Genomic DNA, 23144 nt, shown 5'->3' with positions numbered 1-23144 from the left:
ATGTTAGATACTACATCATGTGATAGGGTAGCTGCTAAGGTTGCTGATATCTTGGCTATATAATACATTATATCACATATCTATTTATATGATACGGCATTCACGAATATTAAGTATGTTTTAAAAAAGCTGAAAAGCAAATAAGATGCTAAAAATTGCAAGGTGGTATGTCAGAGCTTGGAGAACATTAAAGATAACGAAACATCAAGTAAACGTTCATGCAGTCATTGGTAGATGTATAAATGTGTCTAAAATGGCATTCGTAGAATGTACAGTAGCCGCAAACACACGTTCGCACTTAGCTATTCCTTTTTGTTTGCACTAAACGGTTACCGTACTAAATTTTAATGGAGTCATATAACCTTAAATCACCAAGCTCGACTGATATTCAAAAACGTTGACGCCGTCATGATGAAGTATTGGCCAGGAAACCTTTCGCGCTTCATTGAAACAAACGTAAATACGTATCTTGACTTTCATCTCATTTTATTACATTAACCAAAGTTTGGGATTTCAAATTAATTTAATGAGATGATAGCAGTGAAGTGGGGCACTACAGCGACAATGGGACTTACCATTAAAAACACGGTCCCGGCACTATGGCGACAAGGTGTATTTAACATGGGGAAATTTAACATGGATTTCCTATAGAGCAACAAAAAGGAATGGGCCTGACTAGCGACAAGAGTATGGGCCTGTTTAGCGACAAGGGAAAGTGAAGTCTATATAGCGTCTGACGGAGAGATTGGTAACAATGTAGCAACTAGGGAAAGGTGACGTCACAGTACTGAGCAAAGAGCGGGGTGTACAGAGAGAACACGGACAAGAAAAAACAATGATACAACATTTTAAAAAATGTGGGGAGGCAAGAAAATCATTTCTTTTCGAGGCAAATGAGTAGCCCTGTAAAGGGCCTTTGGGTTTATGTTAACATTATTCCATTAACATAGAGGGCATCGCATAGGTCTTCCTCTTTTCCTCAAACTTTGTCTGACTTCTGGTCCGTAAATCAGAATCCTCTTCAAACAGCCTTGTCTCTCCAGATAAATTCTTCTTTTCCAAATGCTTGTATCCGTCCTCCTGACAATGGTCCACGATGATCTGACATACATGTGTAATAGGGAACAGCATTGACGATACGAGAGTAGAGGGTTCTACGTCAATCCACATCTTTGTGACGAGTATAGGTGAAGGAATGCAGCGAACTGCGGTTATTTATAGAGGAAGGGAGGATGGAAACGGATTGAGTTCATTCACCAATCCAAACACGCGTTACAAAATTCAGTCACCACACAGTCAGTCGTCCAATCCGAAGAGAGCAGTCTGTGACGTCACATTCCCTATATAGAGGCGCTAGCATCTGTGCGCAATCAATCCATGCGACACAGTTTTCAAATATGAATGAAACTAAGAAGACGATGAATTGGGGTGCACCAGCTGTGGAGAGGAAGAACGATGTAGTAGCATCGACTACCCAAGTCAACACAGGCCTACTTAGAGAAGAGGTTAATTTTAACTGGGATTTTGTCGATTTTCTTTCGCAAGAATTTGTTCCGGAACCAGTACTTTCGCTTCCTTCTCCTTCTTTATCACACGTGGAAAATTTTAAACAGAGACAGAAAGAAGAATTGGAGAAATTTTAACAGCAGCAAAAGGAAGCAGAACAAGCTTTTGTCCTTCAGCAACAACAGCAAGAAGAAGAGGCAAGAAGGAAACGACAATAAAAAGAAGCTAACAAACAAAGTAGTGAAAATCAAACGGTCACGGTACCTTTAGACATTTTAGCAGAGTTAAGAAGTCGGAAACAAATGTATCAGACTTCTTTATTACGACCGAAGAGAAAAAGACCTTCCCGAGCAAAACAACCCAACCATGTGACTACGTCTCCGTATCACCCATAGTGATTTCTACCAAATCATCATCGACAGTACGCAGTTCAGAAGTAGGCCTTAGCCGTGGCAAAGGCTTAAGGCAGTTAAGGTTGATTGGTTCCCATTCCTAAGTTTGTTGTTTAAACTAACAAATACCCAAAGGCTCTTTTCAGGGCCACCCATTTCTCTCAAAAGGAGATAGTATTTCAATTACCAACGTCAATTAAAACTCAAAAAGCCGTTTTTACCCTATTGTATGTGTGTGGTTGAGTGAGTGCGTGAATGCAGGTTCTTATTCTAAATATCAAAACCAAGAGACACTTACGTTTTATGCCTGATCTATTCTGGTACCAATTTTACAATCCAATTCACAGCACACCATAACACTTTAGAATGTTCTTAGGGTTCGTCTATGTCTGTCTTCACTCTCTGTGTTTTTTAAATTTCTTCACTTTCACAGTTTTTTCCTCCACTTCTTCACTTTCTCCCCTTCTTTTCTTCTCATGTTTCTCTTTTTGCACGTGTCTGGTTTCTTCCTTGGAGGAGGGTACCTCTTCTTCCTCTCCAGAATCCCTCCCTTCTTCTTGCTCCTGTTGTTTCTTAGGGCATTTTGAAGACTAATGTCCTTTTTCTTGACAATGATAACAGGTATCTTGACTTTTGTCTCTTCTGGCACCTGTTTTGCTTTTTTGACGGTTTGGACACCCTGCAGACTAATGCCCTTTCTTCTTACAGATATAGCTCGTTTTTTGACTTTTATCTCGAAATGAGGGTGAGTAGTCCGTCGGTTAGTCTGAAGAAAATTTTCTGATGACACCTCTCAGAGCTCTGATCAAACGTTCAATCTGTGTAGGCTCTTCCATCGTTCTGCTCGGTTTGAGAGTGAAATGAATATGGGAAGGCAAGACACACACTCTTTATATACGCTGGTCTGCCATGGATATAAAGTGACCTGTGGTGTTTAACATGTAGTCATTTGACCTTTTGCAGTCAAGATGAAACGATCGCTTCGATTTTGGATGAAAGAAGAAGAAAGCAAGAGGCAAAAACGCTATTTATCGCCTAGTACAATAGCTGAAGTCTTGGCACAAATTCATGCCAGTGATTTTGAAGATGACATGAGTGAACCAGAATCCAGACCAAGAGAGTCTTCACCGAACTTAAATTCACCAGTAAACCCCGAAAAGTACTATCATATTCGAGAGACGGAAAAGCGCTCCTCTAGAAAATTTAGAACCACAGCTTACACCTTCACGGTGAAGTTTAAAGATTTGAAGTCCGACGTACCGCTGGAGAAAGCAGAAGGGTTCATCACCGAGATGTGGGATTCTTTGTTAACCACACTGAAACATCAATGTCAAGCCAAAGAAGACGATCGCTTGAGACTTTCCATACATCACGACCCTGTTTGGATCGAGCTTAGCAGCCCTGCAGAACTGACACCTTCCAAAGTCATGGACAAGATTCAACACGTGCAACAATCCAATGAACAGTTTCACATCACCGATGGAAAAGCGACACTGTTCATGACCCACGTGTCTCTTCCTCAAGGGACAGGACCCAAAAAGGTGTTATTGATGGACGACCTTCGCAGCATTAAGCGTAGCCTCGTCCAAATTAACAACTCCCAAGACCAGATGTGTTTAGCCAGGGCTATTGTGGTGGGACGAGTCTATGCCGACAAGAACGACACGGTAAAATGGAAAAGAGCCTGGAAAACTATTAAACAACGAAGATAAACAGAATTCCTGTTACAACAAGCCGTTCTGTCCAAAGTCACACCCTGTGGCATTCCTGAAATGCACAAATTGGCACCACGCTACACCTTGAATGTGCACCTTCAAAAAGTGCGCGGACCTCTATTGTTTCGAGGCAAAGATTTTAAGGATGGAAAATACATTCACGTCTATCACGACGAGCATTTCGATGCCATTACCGGTATCACCGTATTCCTGGGGTACAGTTATTACTGTGAGAAATGTGACTATGGCTGTAACAATCGAGAGTAACACAAGCATTGTGGAAAGAAACACTCAGGATGTTTGGCCTCTCAACCCTGTCTGGACGAAGTGCATTGTTCAGCTTGTCAGCGCACTTTTGTCAGCCTTGCCTGTTACCAACTACATCTAAAGACGCAAGGTTCGCAACAGAAATGTGCTTGTCAACTATTGAGATTGTGTCCTACGTGTGGACAAGGCATACATACCAATAATGCCAAGTCACACGTATGTTCAAGAAAGAAACGATGTCACACTTGTCACCAAATCGTGGAGTTGGAACATCAATGCTACATTCAAAAATACCAACCCCAAGAGGAAGATGACAAGAAAAAAGTGATTTTCATCTTTTTCGATTTCGAATGCATGCAAGAGACTGGCATTCACATTCCTAATTTCTACGTGGCTCATCGAGCGTGCACAAAGTGCATCCAAGAACCTATCTTTTGTCATTGCCCTCACTGCACCAAGATTCCTGGAGAATGTGAAAAAATATATCTTGGGCCGAACACGTTAGCCAGATTCGCTCAATGGATCTTAGACCCCATCGACGAGACGTGGAGCCAAGAGCACATCGAACGTAACGCAGATTGTCATCGCCATGTCACAGTCATGGCTCACAATTTCTCGGGATACGATGGACAGTTTCTTTTGAGATACTATACGGAACAAGGCACCGCACGTCCTAAAATGACTTTGAACGGAGCCAAAATCATTTTCATGCAAGTGGGACAAGTACAGTTTAAAGATTCGATGAGCTATTTGGCCATGCCTTTGAGTCGAATGCCTAAAACGTTTGGAATGACAGAAATGGCTAAAGGGTACTTTCCACACTTTTTCAATACGTAAGCCAATCAACATGCCGTTCTACCCCATTTGCCTGATGCTCACTATTACGACCCCGACAACATGCGTACCGAACAACGAGAAGATTTCTACGCTTTGTACCAGGCTCATGCCTCTGACCCCTTCGACTTTCAGGAAGAAATGTTAAAGTATTGTCGTTCCGACGTGGACATTTTACGACGTTGCTGTGGAAATGCTCAGGATGTTTGGCCTCTCCACCCTGTCTGAGCGAAGGACAAGAAAGAGTACATTGTCCTGCTTGTCTGCGCACGTTTGTCAGCCCTGCCTGTTACCAACAACATCTGAAGACGCAAGGTTCACAGCAGAAGAGTGCTTGTCAACTCCTGAGATTGTGCCCTACGTGTGGACAAGGCCTACGTACCAATAATACCAAGGCACACGTATGTTCGGGAAAAAAAAATGTCACATTTGTCACCACATCGTGGACTTGGAACACGAATGCTACGTGCAAAAATACCAAATCCCACCAGAGAAAGAGGACGGTCACAAGAAGAAAGGCAATTTCATCTTTTTCGATTTCGAATGCATGCAAGAGACCGGCATTAACATTCCTAATTTCTGAGTGGCTCATCGAGCGTGCGAGAAGTGCATTCAAGAACCTATCTTCAGTCATTGCCCTCACTGCAGTAAGATTCCCGGAGGGCGTGAAAAAATCTTTCGAGGACCGAACACGTTAGCCGATTTTGCCCAACGGGTCTTAGACCCCATCGACAAGACGTGGAGCCAAGAGGACATCGAACGTTACGGAGATTGTCATCGTCATGCCACAGTGATGGCTCACAATTTCTCCGGATACGATGGACAGTTTCTTTTGAGATACTATACGGAACAAGGCACCGAATGTCCTAAAGTCACTTTGAACGGAGCCAAAATCATTTTCATGCAAGTGGAACAAGTGAAATTTAAAGATTCGATAAGCTATTTGGCCATGCCTTTGAGCTGAATGCCAAAAAAGTTTGGAATGACAGAAATGGCTAAAGGCTACTTTCCACACTTTTTTAATACCCAAACCAATCAACATGCCGTTCTATCCGATTTGCCTGAGGTTGATAAATAAGACCCCGACAACATGCGTACCGAACAACGAGAAGCTTTCTACGCTAGGTACCAGACCCACGGCTCAGACCCTTTCGGCTTTCAGGAAGAAATGTTAAAGTCTTGTCGTTCCGACGGTGACATTGTACGGCGTTGCTGTGGAAAATTTAGAGAACTGTTCATGGAACACGGAAGGGTCGATCCTTTGAAAGAAGTCTGCACCATTGCCAAAGCGAGTTCCTTCGTGTACCGCCAACGGTTCATACCCGAAAACACCCTGGCTGTCATTAACCCTCAAACGACCAACTTTGTCTAACGTCAACACTCGGTCAAAGCCCTGCGTTACTTGTGCGACAAGAAAGACAAATGGATTCAGCAAGCCTGCAAACGGAGGGGGCGAAAAGACCATTGGAACGTATTCGGTAGATGGCTGGGACTTAGAAAACCCCAGGATCGTATACGATTTTAACGGTTGCTTATGTCCCGTCTGCTACCCTGAACGTGGTACTAAAAATCAGTTTTTACAACGACACTTGTCAGCGACGCTTGAAGTTAGAAAAGCAAGGATACCAAGTAGTGGAAATGTGGGAACACGAATACGATCATCGTTTGAAAATCGATCCCGACTTGAAACGTATTGTAGAAAGTTACAAGTTGATGGACCCCCTGAACCCGAAGGACAGTTTGTACGGAGGACAGAGAAATTCCACCTGTTTGCTGTACCACGCTGATGAAGAGAAAGGAGAGGAAATCAAATACTTGGACGTGTGCTCGCTGTATCCCAACGTGTGCAAATATTGTCGCTTTCCTGCAGGGAACCCGCAATTGTTGACGGAGCACATCGACTTGGACCACATTCGAAAATACGAAGGCTTGATCAAGTGCAAAGTTTTGCCTCCCACAGACTTGTACCATCCCGTGTTACCTCACCATTGCCAAGGCAAACTGATGATTCCCCTGTGCCGTACTTGTGTTGAAACGTGCAACCAAAACCAGCTTTGTCAGCACACCCAGGAAGAACGCGCCTTGACGTGGACGTGGGTCAGCGTAGAATTGTTCAAAGCTCTAGACCTGGGATACAAACTGTTAGAAGTGTACGAAATTTACCACTTTCCCAAGACACAACAATACCACAAGGGTGACCCAACTCAGAAAGGCATTTTCGCAGACCATGTGGATGCCATTTTGAAACTGAAACAAGAAGCCAGTGGCTATCCTTGCTTGTGTCACACTCCCGAAGATCAAAAGACATTCAAAGAGAAATACTGGGAGCAGGAAAGCATCACTTTAGACCACATCGTAAAACGTAAAGAACAATTGCATCCGTTACGTCACCGATGTTTAAATCACTGGTACCTGAATGCTATAAGAGGACTGATTCATGAGAAAGTGTTCCAGTGGCCAGATCTTGTTCAACACTTCGAGGACGAAAAGGATCAACATGTTCATGATTTTCGTTACCTCGAGATACACCTACCGCAACGAATTGAGGAAGAAGAGTTGAAGAGTTACCGAAATCTTTTACACAACATCTGATTAGTGGAAGAGGAAGATTCTGAACGAACTCTGAACTGTAGGTTAGTGCTTGGAATATTTAGATTCCCTACTGGAGAACGATTACCTTTGGGCAGAAAGTACATTTATTGCTTCCGAAAAAAGAGGGTATAAAAACAGGCTGCCATGCCATGGCTTTTATCAAAAGTGATTCAACAGATTCCGTGGAAGGAACTCAATGACATTATTCAAACCGTGGAAGATTACCAACACTTAGTACGACAACTGTATCCATTGAATATGAGTCCACGTGTGGTGTGTGTCTTAGTGACTTGTTTTCTGGGATTTCGTTTACCAGCCGATTCCTTGTGGACTCTTTACGAACAGTATATACCAACCAATCAAACATGAAAGTGGTGCCTTAAAATGGTCGAAAGAGAGGATAAGTTTGCTCCAAGCCTTGCGTTTTCATCTGGATACTTCTCGACCACTACGGGAAAAAAGATTGGTCAACTTTTAGGTACCGAAGAGGTGTATGACGATGTGTGTGTAGCTTGTGACTTACACCCCCATTGGACAGATGTACGTGACTGGAAAAATTGGGGTTTTGAGGATTGGACCCAAGAAGTGGCCCATTATTCTCGAGAGTTCTGATCCTTCCTTCCAACGTCCAATAAAAAATGTCACTTTTTAACCTGTGTTAGTGACATAACCAGAAGCAACCGTCACCGAGGACAGGACTGTCATGGACATTCCTGAAAGACCATTTCGGGAAGCCACTTGTGTGACATTACCCCCTGTAGAACCTGTCAGAACATTACACGCTGTCCCTAAGACATCTTGGTTACCGAAAACATGTTGTATAGAGACTTGTTTCTATTCCACTTTGATCGTTTTGATGTGCACTTTATCGTTGTACTTAAGCCTTTGGTTTTTATGTATTTTAGTCTTTCGTGTTTATTTTTAAAACATCAATAAACGTGTCCTGAAAAAGTATAAAAACTAATGTCTTGTCTGTATTCGTGCAACAAGTGACATTCCTGACACTATGGCTACCTCTGCTGTCTCTGCTTCCTCTTCCTCCTTTTTTAAAGTCATCGACGAACACTTAGATCGTGCCAGTTTGTAGGATTTGTATCTTCGCCATCCCTTTAACATGCTCATTGCTGGACCTAGCGGTTCAGGCAAAACCAAATTTGTCAAACGTTTGACCGAGCATAAACATCATTTGATCGATCGTCCACCTAACGAATCGTGTGGTGTTACAAACAGTGGTAATCGGCATACAGCCTCTTGCGAGAAAAAGTCAAGGTGATCCCATTGTATTTGTGGAAGGCATCCTTAACGAAGACGACGGAATCGTGTCTGACCCACGTCAAACCCATCTGGTCATTTTCGACGACATGTTAGGAGAAGACGAAGAAGAAATTAAACTGTGGTTTACGCGCAAAGGGCATCAATGTAATACCATTGTCATTTACATTACTCAAAATTTGTTGCAACAAAATAAAGCTCATCGCACCATCAGTCTCAATGCTCATTACTTTGTCTTGTTTGAAAGCCCTCGAGATAAATTGCAAGTGCAAGTCTTAGCCAAACCGTTAGGAACGCCTTGGCTAACTCAGGCGTACGACGATGCCACTCAAACTGCACACGCCTATTTACTCGTCAATTTGAAACCCACTACCCTCGATTATTTGGGATTGCGTACACATTTATTTCACCACTGGTGTCAAGACGGAGGGCCTGTCCTGTATATGTCTCCGTCCTCGACTTAACCCCCAAAAATCTATAAAAACTTTGGACACTTTTCGTCTGTCACAGACGTCGACAACATGACGTCGATTCAGTCTCATCTTACCATCAAATTGATTCGTGCTTTGTAAGGCATCAGTCGCGAGAAAAATCAACAAACACGTGCTCGTGTCTTAGAAGCCAGTCTCAGAGAAGTCTTACGATGGTTTACGGTGACAGCACGTCTATTACTGCTAGGCGTCATTTAGATTCCTCGTCAAACCAAACGCTTTTTGAATAAAAACAAAGTAGGTTTGACCCAACTGGCCGATCCCAGCATCGACACGCAAACCAAAAAGCAAATCATTTTGAAACCTGGAGGGAGCGGTACTCTAGGAGGTGTCATCATTCGCACCCTCTTAAAATGGGATCCTAATGCTCCAAAAGATCTCCCCAAGAAGAAAGTCACTCCCAAAAAAGCCAAACGAAGCCCCAAGAAGAAAAAGAGCAACGGTGCGAAGACCAGGTCACAACCCCAGATAAAGTAAAGCCCCAGAAAAAGAAAAAGAAAAGTCTCCAGAGAAAGAAAAGCCCACAGAAAACAGCTTCTACTTGCAAGAGAGGCACTTCAGCCAGGATGCAATCTTACGTTCGCAAACCACGACCTGCAACGACGGTGACCGCGTCTCCGGTAGCCTCAGGTTCATCCACTTCTCCGTTGATGACAACATGGAAGCCCGTGTCTCCAAGAACTTCTCTTCCAGTGGTGGCGCCCTCTTCCTCTTTAGCTGCAGTGGCAGCTTCTCACAAAGTACCTGCTCCCAAATCAATGTCCAAGACAGATCAGGCATGTTACAGAGTTTACTGGATTTGTCCAAGGAAGAACTGACTCAATTTAGTCCGTTGCGAACCCCTCCACGAAGCGTGATACCTCTCATAAAGTTGATATGAAGTAAAGACAATCAGTGGCAACGCGTTCCAGTATAAAAAGGTCTGAGACAAAGCATGGGTATCAGTGTTTTTGTGCTCCTGAAGACAAAAAGATGTCACCCCCCCAAGAAAACATTCCTAATCTAAACCTCAAGGAAAGAAAAGAAAAGGACTGCCTCCTCGTTTAGTCAAACATGGGGATATGTTGTCTGTCCTGTCCAAAGCTTCTCTATCCATGCGAAAAAAACTCATTCAAACGGCCTCCAAAGATGTCATCGATACTGTGTGCGAATGTTGCTTGAACGTCTTGAAAGGCACGATCCCTCTTTCCAAACACCAGAAACAATGCTTTGGCAAACATCGTCACGTTCTTCGCCAACTGGTTCAAAAGAAAATCCCCATTCGTCAAAAGAAGAAGATGTTGGTCCAACGTTGAGGAATTTTGCAAATATTGTTAGGCCCATTGCTGAAAGTAGTATTGAAAACCATGTTGGGAGGACTCGTGGGAGCAAGATAAAAAGGACCTCTGGAGTCCCAAGATCTTAGACGTGACCCTTGACATCGAATGGAAGGACGAAAACTAGCTTTAATGCCTTACAAACAGTGGATGGAATACCATCGTCGGCAAGAGCAACGAACCCCGCATTTGTCTCCCAATTCCAATTTGACCGAAATGTCCCAGTTACAACACGAACTGCAGTCGTTGATGGATCGCCACGATTTGTCTGAAACAGAAAAATCGCAAAAGTACGGTCAACTCATGCAAAGACTGCAGCTCTTTCACCAAAAAGCTTTAGACGAAACAGCTCTACACACTCTGAAAGATTTTAAGACCATGATGAAAAGTCCACCACCATCACCACAACTACCACAACCAGTGACCAAGACAGAAAAAGGAGAAGAAGAAGAACGGTTTCAAACTCCGCCAGAAAAAATACACAAGTTAAAACACCACCAGAGAAAGTAGGCAAGTTAACAACACCACCTACATCCAGAATTGGATGGATTAAAAAGATGACGACCACCCCTTCTTCATCAGAAAAGATAAAGAAGGTGAAGATAGAAGTGAAAAAGGAACCGATTACCCCTGTTTAGACATCCTCTTCCTCGACACCGATCGCTCGTCGGACACGCAAAGCATCACACACCAAGAAAATACCACACGAATAAAAGGAGAGGCATTATGCAAGAGTGGGTGACGTATTAATAAATAAAAAGTGGAGAAGGTGTTAGCCAGAATTTACCTCGATCCATCCCATCTTGCAGGTTACGGAAGAGTTCAGAAAATGTATCGTGCTGCCAAAACTCGACTGAAAAGTGTTCGTTTATCTCAAGTACAACGATGGTTACCAGAGCAAGCAACCTACACTTTACACAAACCCATTCAACGAATGTTTTCCAGAAGTCGCACCCAAGTGGAAGGTATCGATCATCAATGTCAAGCCGATTTAGCCGATATCTCTCATTTGTCCAGCTACAATCTTGGCTACAAATATTTGTTTTGTGTCATCAACGTTTTTCCAAATTCGCCTTGGTAGTGCCATTGACTTTCAAATCGAGTAGTGAGTTAGTGCGAGCCCTCCAACTGGTGTTGAAACAAAGTGGTCGTCACCCTGTTTGATGGGAAACGAAATAAAGCACCAAATTTCTGAACCAAGCTTTCCAAAAACAATTAAAGAAACGTGACATTCATTTTCTCACCACCGAGAATCCCGAAACCAAGGCCGTCATCGTGGAACGTTTTCAACGCACTTTGAAAGAACGCATATGGAAATATTTTACGCATCTCCACACTCTCAAGTACATCGACATCTTACCGCACCTGGTTCAAGCGTTCAACCAATCTTACCATCGAAGCCCCCCAAGACTCCCGCCAACGAAGTGCTGCTTTCTTATTGACTGTTTGGTACGTTCCCTACGGTGTCTGTTCCCAAGAAAGGCGAAGTGTTGGCCGAAGGAGATTAGGTACGCATTGGCAAAACCAAACGCACTTTAAACAAAGGTTACTTACCTAACTGGACGAGTGCATGGCCGTCATCCTTCCGTCTATAAATTGGAAGACATGAACGGAGAAGTGTTAAAAGGAGCGTTTTATTTGCCTGAGTTACAACGTGTCACCAAAAAAGACGACATGTACGACATCGAAAGCATTCTCGAACGCAGAACCCGTAAAGTGGGAAAACGCCGTGTCAAAGAAGTCAAAGTGCGTTGGAAAGGATATCCACCCAGTTTTGATTATTGGACAGACGCTTTGCAAGTCATTGACTAAAAAAGAAGTGACCATCATGCCCTTTCACACAGACTCAGCTACCGCTACCACTGCAGCGACCACTTCTTCATCCAGTTATTCTCTGCAAGATTTACAGAAACAACCCTTGTGGGTGTGGTGTGGAGAACGTGTCCCTAAAACGCAAATCGTCATTTTCTGCCAAATCTTTGTGGTGTATTGTGTCATCGGCCCGACCATTGCCAATCTGAGTTTGGAACAAGGAGACAAACACTTGTGGACCATTTGTTGAGCAGTTGCATCGGTTACCTTCTTCCCAATCCATCCCTGATATTCTCCTTGAACGGAAACAACGGGAATCTTGCGTCCAGGGCCAGTCACCACTCCAACAACAGCAGCCCCATTTTGGGCGGAGACACTCCTCTGACTTCCAGTAACCCCTCCGACAGTCACAGAACTCTGGAATTATGAGTCACCATTACCAATTTTACTTAACCTTACCCAGTGACAGTTCCATGGAGGTGTTTGCCAATAACACTTTGTGCTGTTACACGCTCAAATTACCCCAGGCTATCCAATTAATCACAAAGCCTATTGGGAAGTGGCTTTAGTGGAAATCATTCACCCGACCCAAGTCCTCAATGTCCTTACAAATCAAAATTTTTTACGGTCGAAGTTCATCATGAGAAAATGCAAAAGTACTTGAATAATTTAAAATATGAGAATAAAACATATAATGGACAAACTCAAATGTAGACCTACCACTTGATCATTCCCCCAGGCTATTATTTAAGTGGTCAACATTTGGTGAGCACCATTGCATCCAGGTTTAATGTCGAGTTTCTTAAAGCCCTGGAGAGTATCAGAAAAAGTGTCACCCTTGAGTACCACAAAGTACCTTGTCGCTTCCTGATGAAATTTGGAGGGGAGGGGCAAAATGATGTCTATTTTATTTTGTCCTGAATTGTTTGGCATCTTGGGCAGGGACATTGTGATTAGAAGGAAAGTAGAGGAAAAAGGCGAATTAGAGTCATTTCCGACAATGATCTTTTACCGAGTTATTTCGTTCCCAAGTAGAAATGAACCAAAGACTGAATTTGAACTTTGTGTACTCCGATGTGGTGGAGTACAACGTTGTGGGACACAACAAAGTACCGTTACTGCGTGTCATTCCTTTCAAAGTGGATTCTGTCTCGGTCCCTGACGAGGAAGGTGGAAACACCTATCACGTTCACCGCGAAGTTTGTACATCCTTATTCTTTGCCCGTTAGTAAGTCGTATTTTGACACTGTCAACATTGCTATAAAAGGAGATCTTGGACAAAATATTCCATTCACCAAAGGAAAAGTCACGGTGAAGCTCCATTTTCGGAAACGATTCTTTAACGAATTATAAATCATGTATCCAGTGTACCGAGGTGTCGCTCGTCACCGAGGACATGGTTTAGGAGATATGTTAAAATCGGCCTTTCGTTCGGTGGCTCCAGTGTTGAAATCGATGGTGACACGAGGATTGCACGCTCTGAAAGATGCGGCATTGACGCAAGGCAAATAATTTCTCCAAAATGTCATCATCACAAACAAAACCTAAAGAGGCATTCTTGAGAGCAGACAAAAATTTCTTACTGCAAACGAGCAAAGACAGTTTGGGACGAAGAGAAACGCCTATAAATGCTACTGAGCCAGGAATTTCCGCTTCCCTGTCTCCACAGCAAGGACACGGCAGAAACAGACGACAAAGAAGGGGTTTCAGAAGACTACAAACACCTAAAGCTAGAAAGACTAAGAAAAGAAGAACTGCTCGAGACTTAGACGTTTTTGATTATTAAATTATCGAGAAAACAGAAAAAAAATGATGCATCGAGACTCTTGCGCCTGTTCCAAGTCAGTACTGGATCGTTTTGCCATGCCCATAACCATGATGATGATGGAAGGATCCCTATGGGTGGAATTTCATCCCGTCTCCTCTTTGTCGGATTCAGCTCCCATTGAGTTTGATATCAAAGGTCAGTTCGAAGATTACATTGATTTGAATAGAGTTACTTGTACTTGAAAGTTAAAGTGATCACAACGGACAACACTAATCCATGAGCCGATGATAGAGTAGCTCCTGTCAACTATTTCATGCATTCCTTGTTCAGCGAAGTGAACTTATACTTGTATAACAAATTGGTCAACAGCAGCATGGGTACTTACCCGTATCAAGCGTACTTGGAAAATCTCATGACGTACGGAAAAGAAGCCAAGAATACTCATCTGGATACTTGCGTGGTATGGAAACCTGACACACCGGATGAGAACACCTTTAACGACACAGTCCTGACAGCAGATGACGATCATCACAATGTGGGGTTTAATGACCGTCGTAAGAAAATTCTGCAAGGACGTAGTTTAGAACTGTTGGATTGTTTGCATTTAGAAATGTGGTTACAAGAAAAGTATTTGCTGAACGGAGTGGATATCCGACTGAGACTGAATCGTAGCAGTGCTGTTTTCCATTTGATGGACAATTCCAAGGAATACAAAATTATCATCCAAGAAGCCAGGCTCTGCGTGTGTCGTGTACAAGTGTTATCTAAAGTGGGAAATGACATCAGCCACACTTTGAGCAGAACGACCGCCAAGTATCCGATACGAAGAGTGGAAGTAAAAACTTTCACTATTCCTGCTAGACAGCGCTCCATGATCGAGGATCATCTATTCCAATGACAATTATCCAAACGTTTGATTATTGGCATCGTCAAGAATTCAGCCTTCAATGGACTTCACAACGAAAACTCTTTCCAGTTTCAACATTACAACGTAGCCAAAGTCGAAGTCAGTCGCGATAGCAAGACATTTTGTGCCAGACCCTTCGAGCCTAAGTTTGGTGACAGGAATTATTTGAGATCGTACTTATCCCTTTACGAAGCCACCGGACAGTTAGGGACCAACACCAGTCACGGTATTTCGTACAAGGATTATGCAGGAGGCTATGATTTGTGGGGTTTTGATTTAACTCCAGACCAAGGCAGCGACGAGGGACATTTTCACCCCATAAAATCCGGTCAGATTCGTATGGAACTGCAGTTTTCGAATCGACTAACCCCAGATAACACAGTGAACATCATCCTGTATGCAGAATTCGATAATACCATAGAAATAAACAGTTTGCGAGAAGTCATTCTAGACTGTTAGAAGCCACGGAAGACTGTTATCCCTCTTGACATAGTGGAGAAACTTTGGACATGGAATGTGAGGAGACCATGGAAGGAGAACCCCAAGACAAAGACGAAGAAGTCATAATGATGAAGTCCAGATGGCCAGAACAAGAAGAACATTTAGTCTCCTGTTTTGCTACATACCTGTCAGAAAAAATTAAGGATTTGATCAAGAAAGATTGCTATGGATGTGAAAACAATCATCCCAGCCAAATTCAACACGATAAATATCTGATGTTGAGTAAAGAAGAAAAATTTTACGAATATCTGGCCGAAGCTTAGAGTTTCATCTCGAAAGTAGATGCCTTGCAACAGTGGTATAAGGGCTTGCGTGAACATTCTTGTCCTTCATTAACAACTCTAGAGATCCACCGCATCGAAGCTCTCTTGGCTCAGAGTTGTGAGTCAAGGCGAAGAAACGGTTAATTGTCAGAAAATTTCAACGAGAAAGCCAGAATTAAACTGATCACTTATCATTACCTGTGAAGAAAAAAAAAACACAACCCAAAAATGGATACCTGGGAACTTTATTACCTCGTGAACCACAGTTCGTATACTGCTTCTTGGAAGCCTGTCGTATGTGCAAAAGATGAACTACCTCATCGCAAACCTCAAGACCATCAAGCTTATGTGATCAACACGGGTGAAAGTCATCTCCCAGGAACCCACTGGTAGCCGTCTACTTTCCACATGAAGGATGTGTGGAATATTTTGATTTGTATGGATTGACCCCTTTGGAAGACGATATCATTGACTTTATGAAAAGAAATGTTCATACTACACGATTCAATAATGTAAAATTACAAGGCACAGATTCATTGGTGTGTATACAAATATAGTGTGCATTTTCTACATCAACGCAGTCTGGGATATTCTTTAGAACATTTATTGACTTATTTTCATCGTCATTCTCCTAGAAACGAGACAAAATAGATCGTTGGTTTTGGACCATTATGGTTTACTTTTGTCTTTATCTAGGAAACGTGGTGTTCATCAATGGCCCAATGACTTCCAACAGTGGAAATCACAATTCAATTCACAACATTGTGAACCTTGTCCAAAATAGATAGCTAGTTTTAAAAAAAATTGTTAGTTGATTGAATTGTTAATTTTAAAAAAATATGTTCATTGTTGTTAGTGAGTTATTTGAATAAAAAATGTTGTGTTTTGTACAAAAGTGCATTTGTCGTATGTTTTTTGCCATGTGTATCACGAACCATGAACCATGCTCTTTGAATTCTCTCTATCCCTCACATCAAACTATTTTAGCGTTCCGACTCGAAACCGTGCAAGGATGTTTTCCTTCGCGCCTGCGCTTTAACCATAAAAGCGGGGGAGTCTCCAGTCGGTTCATCTATTGTTGATTCATCTCCTACGAAGAGGGGCTCAATATTAGCCAAGCTGAACGATGCCTACGTGAATTTGCATCGTGACTGGCAAAGCCTGATACCAAAGCCTGAAGATGTCGAGAATGTCAGAATGTTAAAAGTCACTGAAACCCTAATAGAAGAGCTCTTCAGAGAGGAAATAAACAGGGAAAAAAGAAGGATAGACAGAGAAGTACAGACTTCAGAAACAGCAGAGAGAACAGAGAGAGCAACATCAGCAGCAACAGCAGCGGGAACCTGACAGGTTTTGTCGACTTCCGTGTCGACACCAAAGAGTTCTCCTTCTCTTTCCAAAGAAGCAGACCTTATCCTATGGGAAAGCCTGTGGCCTCAGGAGGTCGCAATCTTAGATCCTAAAAGATTGCTATCACTCTTCGTTCACAAAAGCAGCCATTTTCAGAGCTACCCCCTAATCTAGAAAAAAAATAATCATTCAATTGCCAATGGTAGTTTAGTCAGTTAGAAACAAATAGAAGTGCGTCTATAAGCACATTATTTCTTTAACAGTATTTATTTATCTTGGTTAGAAAGTGTAACTCTAAGTCCTTCGTTTCCATCGCTTGTCAAAAATTTTAAAATAGTAATTGTCAGTACAAGAATAGTGAATGGCGTTTCTATTAGGTCCGCGCGTTTGTTTGGTGATAATATGGATAATGTAAGCTTGGGTATTAGGGGTGTTTTCCTTCACACCTGTGCTTAACGTATTTATAGGAAAACGCTCGGCAGTCTGGCTACCCCTGTTGATTTGTGAAGAAGGATTAAATAAGCAGCAGAATCAGTAAACAATTGGAACTTCAGCTGCACCTTGAGTATGCACGAAGACTGTTGGATGAACTGGCTCTTGAGACCATAGCAGAGCAAGCTAGAATAGATGAGGAAGAGTAAGAAAAGAAGAGGAAACAGGAAGAGGAAAAGAAAAGAACAATCTTGCCTCACGTAATGACGAGACAAAAGGGTGAGGTGAAGCCTATGGTGAATACACTGCCCCAGCAACAAGCACCACAGCCACTTGCACTACCAAGACCCGTGGTTCCCGAGAGAGAAAATTGGGATTCGGAATTTGAGAGGCAAATAATACAGCCTCAGTGACAACATCCATGAGTGCAGAATAGACGGAGGCAAGAACAAGTCTTCACTATCCCAGAGACAGAAGATTGGGGTGCTGAGACTAATCATCAAGCTACAGTCTACTACAGCTACTCTGCTACAGTCAACTGGGATAATGATTGGAGCAGAAGATGTGCTTGTGGGGCAAGACCTGGAAGGTGTCATTACTGACAAGTGAATCTGGATTCCACCCCCCACCCCCAAACAAAACAGCCTTTCTGTGGATTGTATGTTATGGTTCATTTTGCTTCTCCCCGTGTGTGGATGGTAGATTATTGGGTTTTGTAAGCACTCACGTTTGTGTAGATAGCAGAGTGTGTGATTAGTTTAAACTTCCCTTCTGTGTGGATGGTATATTATGGTTTTAATTTGTTTTTGTTTTTTTGCATGTGTGGATAGTAGATAATATGAGAAGAGAAAAACAGGGATGTTTTCCTTCACGTCCGTGCTTTACATATAAAAACTAACCGAAATAAGATGGCTTCAAACGACCTTAACAAAATGAAGACATTACAATTCATTCTGGACAATTTGGGAATAATAGAGCAGATGCTAGTAAAACTGGACCAGGATCACTATTTTTATAGCCCACATAGAATAAAGAGAGAGATAAACAATTTAAGAAAGTTAAAGGGAATAATAAGTGATCTGAGTAACGAAGAAAAGGGTTAGAACGAGGATGAAGAGGAAAGACTAAGGATGAGGGCATGGAATGAAAAGATTGAAAAGGAATAAGAAAAGGAAAAGAGGAAGAAACAGGAGGAGGAGAATAAGAAAATGAAGAAAAGGGCTAAAAAGGAGGAAGAAAAAGTGAAGAAGAGAAAAAGTGTATGAGAGAAAATAAGAAGTTGGTGGAAAAATAGTAGGAGAGAAAATAAGAAGTTGGTGGAAAAATAGAAGAAATTAGAATAATCAGAAGAAGCCAAAAGGCCCTTTTCAGGGCCACTCATTTGCCTCGAAAAGAAATGACTTTCTTGCCTCCCCACAATTTTTTTTTTAAAAGTTGTGTCAGTGTTTCTTTTTGGTCTGTGTTCTCTCTGTACACCCCGCTCTTTACTCAGTCCTATGACGTCACATTCTCCTAGTTGCTATATTGTTACCAATCTCCCCTACCGTGACCTCAGACGCTATACAGATTCCACTTTCCCTTGTCGCTAAACAAGCCCATACTCTTGTCGCTAGTCAGGCCCATTCTTTTTTGTTGCTCTATAGGCCCGTCCATGTTAAATTTCCCCAAGTTAAATTCCCCCTGTCGCCATAGTGCTGGGACCCTGTTTCTAATGGTATGTCCCATAGTCGCTATAGTGCCCCACTTCACTACTGATGATAATTTATTATATTGCAACAAAATTTGTTCTCATACAAAGCATTGAACAATTTTATTACAAAACTTTAAATAGTGACATTAATGTTTCTATAAAAGCAAAGACACAGGTCGGTGTGCTATGAATTATTAGAAACATGAATAAAGTGGACCTTATGGTTATGGAATGTCATATATATGTTGTTGTTGTAGGATTTAACGCCATGTTTCAGCACAAGATAGGCTATACATGGCGGCCAGTATAACTGGTGGAGGAAGAACCCTGGAAAACCCCGGGAAGAAGCTACTGGCATGCTTTCTCACGGTCATATATATGTATTCGATCGACAAATACAGAAGTTAAATAGCAGGATCAGCATACAAATTACATGCCTATCTCCCAATTTATGAACTTCTCCCATAATAAATGATACGTTTAATTAATATCCAAGTAGCTAAATCATATATAAGTCGATATAAGGACGTATTCCTTATATTGACCCCAAAACACGCATATGGTCGCTTTGTCACTTTATTGCACTACATTTATTCTGAGAAGATAAGCAATGTCATACATGCATATTTATTCAGGATTGGGAAGATTGTCAAAAAAGATATTCATCTGTCAAATAATGTGATACATAACAAGGAAACAAAATTAAAAATGTATCAATGCCTGAATAATAACATGCAACAGTTCTGTATTTAGGGGTAAATATCTTAACTAAATTTAAACAATTGTATTTAAAATGACAACTAAATCATATCTTTTGAATGAAAAGATTGAATTATGTATGGTCTTGATGTCATTCCTTAGTGAGTGGAAGACATGTGCAAACACGTACCTCTTTCATATATTCGTATGGGCCACACAATAAATGTGACAAACAACAGTTGCTTGTTTATTAGATTGTAATGGCTGCTCGTTTCCTATGTTAAACCGTAATAACAACGTGACCGACTCAGTGATTTCATCTGGTCCCGAGTCGAGAGTGTGTACACACATAATATTTGCTCTATACTTATCTGTATTTTTCCCCCTCGAAACAATATTCTTATATTGTGATATCCTCGTCTCATCACACAAGAGAAATCAACCGCATCTTAGTTAAGAAATGTGTTTATTAAACTTTAACTGACAGTTCACTATGTAGATGTGTCCTATATTTCTCACAAAGCCTTAGGCAGACCCTGATGCCTGTGTGCATATCATAACATCTTACCATCACAAATAATGGGTCTATCATAGCATACACAGCACGACCTGACACGTTACAATTATAGAAGGAAGCGTGTGCATGTAACTTTGCGACATATGGCGTCTTGATCAATATTTAAAAAGCAAAACAAATATCAAACCAATTCATTTAAAATGTCCAGGTTAAATCTAGAAGCTCCATTTTCCTATTTCAGAAAAGACTCCCATAAATCTTCCACAGCATTGCTTTGGTAATACGTACCTCTTTCCGATCCCTCCAACTGATTATGTCACCGTCACCACTTTCCGCCATATCAACTATTATTATTGTGGCTATTAGATATCATTAATAAGTACATGATTATTCGCGTTCAGTCTGAGCACCGTCAATCTAATCACAACAGGAATTGGGTCATTTATGCATTGGAATGTGGCAATCCAAACAGCAGTTCAGTATTAATGCTGCTTATATAAAGACTATTGCACAGTATGACACAAGCACACACTCTTACCAAGGATTTAGTCTTAATTTAAGATGATACCTTCATGCCATTGACTTAAAGCAGTTGATATTTCATAGCAGTCATTCTTTTAAAAATGAGTTGCACATTCAATAACTACATTACCGTCCCTCATATAAAACAGAAGCATATGTTAGATAATCCTTTTGCTCATTTCTAGCTCTGAGCACATTGTACACGGCTAAGATATTACTTTTATTTACCAACACTACTCTAATCAATTGAAAATGCTTTTTTGAGAAATTTATAAAGATTGTTATTGATACAAATCAACATTAGTGCAGGCCTTATTAATTTTTTTGGATTATAGAATGTTGTATAATCTAACTTGGTCATACAGTAGTGCAAAAGAAAGAAATCAATCACTTCCAAACATAAACTGTAATTATCAACAGCCTTGAAAATATCATCAGCTAGGTGTTTGTGCCGAATTTCTTGTAATTTTGAATTTGAGATTGTTTTCAGACTTTGCTGCATTGTTATTACATGGGATACTTTTGACTTGATCGTCATTATTACATTTGATACTTTCGTCGTGATCATTGTTATTGCATGTGATACTTTTGACTTGATCACTGTCTTAAACGGTTATTAACAAATAAGTGTAGGAGATGCGGATCGCATTTTGGGAGGAAGTTTGATAATTATATATTTTGTTTTCAAAATTAGTATACTTGTGTACAGAGTATCCACTAATGATCTGGGGTGTACAATATACTTGTGTACAGAATTTCCTCTAATGATCTGAGGTGTACAATATACTTGTGTACAGATTATCCACTAATGATCTGGGGTGTACAATATACTTGTGTACAGAGTATCCACTAATGATCAGAGGTGTACACTTAGTTATGATGTGGGTATGAGGACGACAATTCTGGATCATCGAAATGGAGTTTGATGTCTAGCAGGTGATGTATGTCTGTAAGACCATTCTCATATGACAGGCGACTCTTTAAAACCACATTTTCTCCATTGAATATCTGTTCACCTCTACACTTGTTCACGAGACAGATCAGATGTTGTAACATACTCTATCTTGATAATTTGAACGCATGCAGAGAAGTCACTCTTTTGGCTCCTTCAAGAAGTGTAATGGCCCTACTGACTCCATGTTCAAATGAAGTCAAGTACGATGCTACACCATGCGACATTAACTATGCAGTACGATTCTTTGTGTGTGCAAATATATGGATCTCATCCATGCATTCACCAACCACTTTTGTGAACCTGCCAGTCGATTCTTTCATTGTGAAATGTAAATTGCCTAACTACCTGGATGAAACATTGACACGAACATCTTTTGGGGAAAAGTACAGTGAAGATTTACAAATTTGAAGATAAAGATTCATCCTTTCTTGAACATGTCACAACGTCCCCTTGGTTGGTCATGTTTATTATCCTCACTGAAACTGAAATAACAATGCGAATACTTTGAAATTTTTCAAATGGTCAGAATGCTGTCGCCTAAGACTTTGGATGCCAAAAGGGCTACGTGCAAAGCTGAAGTGATCCACATAATTCCATGAAAAGAAATCTAGGAAGACGTTGATGACTGACATATATGAAACAATGAGTTGCATTCAGAACATTTGGAGTATGAGATAACAACTGAATTTATGTACTATGATTTACAGGTCGATTCAGTTAGGCAAACGTATAATTAACTTGTCTAAAATGTTTTCCTGCTTAGTATGGAAGAAAGCATTCGGTTTCTGCATTAGGAGCTCCACGTGATGTTACTATTCCTTTGAATTTAGGATAATATTGCATGTTTTAGGACGTGTACTTGTGAGTATATGTGTTAGTGACAAATGTTCTAGAATTTTATTTACTGGCAGATTCTCTGTGGCACATTTATCTTCACCTATACAAAATACACAACATCCAAAAATGATTGTACACAAAACACTCACTGAATTAAAAGTGTTGCGAATAGTGACGACCAAGAATCATGAAGAAGACAACCGTCGTTGTTCGTCTGCTTTTCATATTCTTCAGGAAGTATGCACGGACAATTGGGATATCATCCAAAATACAACTGCAAGGATATACGTAACTGGAGAGATCATCTTTGATTCGACAATTGGAACCAAGAGGACGCTAGGTAAATGATGTAAGAATGGAAACACGAACCTTGTTTTAAATGTGAATAATTTTTTTACCATTCACAAACACTACCCATACATATAATAGTTTTACGTTCTTGGAGGTAGTACCAGCTTTTTTCAAAATACTGGAGACTCATGGCTGCTTCCTACCTGTGTACCTGA

The 23144-nt window shown here is 41.2% G+C and overlaps 1 protein-coding gene across 1 annotated transcript in view; it reads right to left on the bottom strand.

Moving 5' to 3' along the window:
* The window catches only part of LOC149787027 (shiftless antiviral inhibitor of ribosomal frameshifting protein homolog), a 41336-nt gene extending 20616 nt beyond the window's left edge, over positions 1-20720 (bottom strand). The window contains exon 1 of the mRNA XM_089978326.1: positions 20613-20720. Within this exon, the coding sequence (XP_089834452.1) occupies positions 20613-20663 (51 nt within the window). The 5' untranslated portion in view covers positions 20664-20720. The remainder of the gene's footprint in view (positions 1-20612) is intronic.
* Between the last annotated feature and the right edge of the window lie 2424 nt (positions 20721-23144).

The sequence above is a fragment of the Sinohyriopsis cumingii genome, chromosome 12 (genome assembly GCF_028554795.1).
Source record: "Sinohyriopsis cumingii isolate HCF-2022 chromosome 12, ASM2855479v2, whole genome shotgun sequence".
NCBI lineage: Eukaryota > Metazoa > Mollusca > Bivalvia > Unionida > Unionidae > Sinohyriopsis > Sinohyriopsis cumingii.
This window is presented reverse-complemented; position numbering and strand designations above follow the sequence as displayed.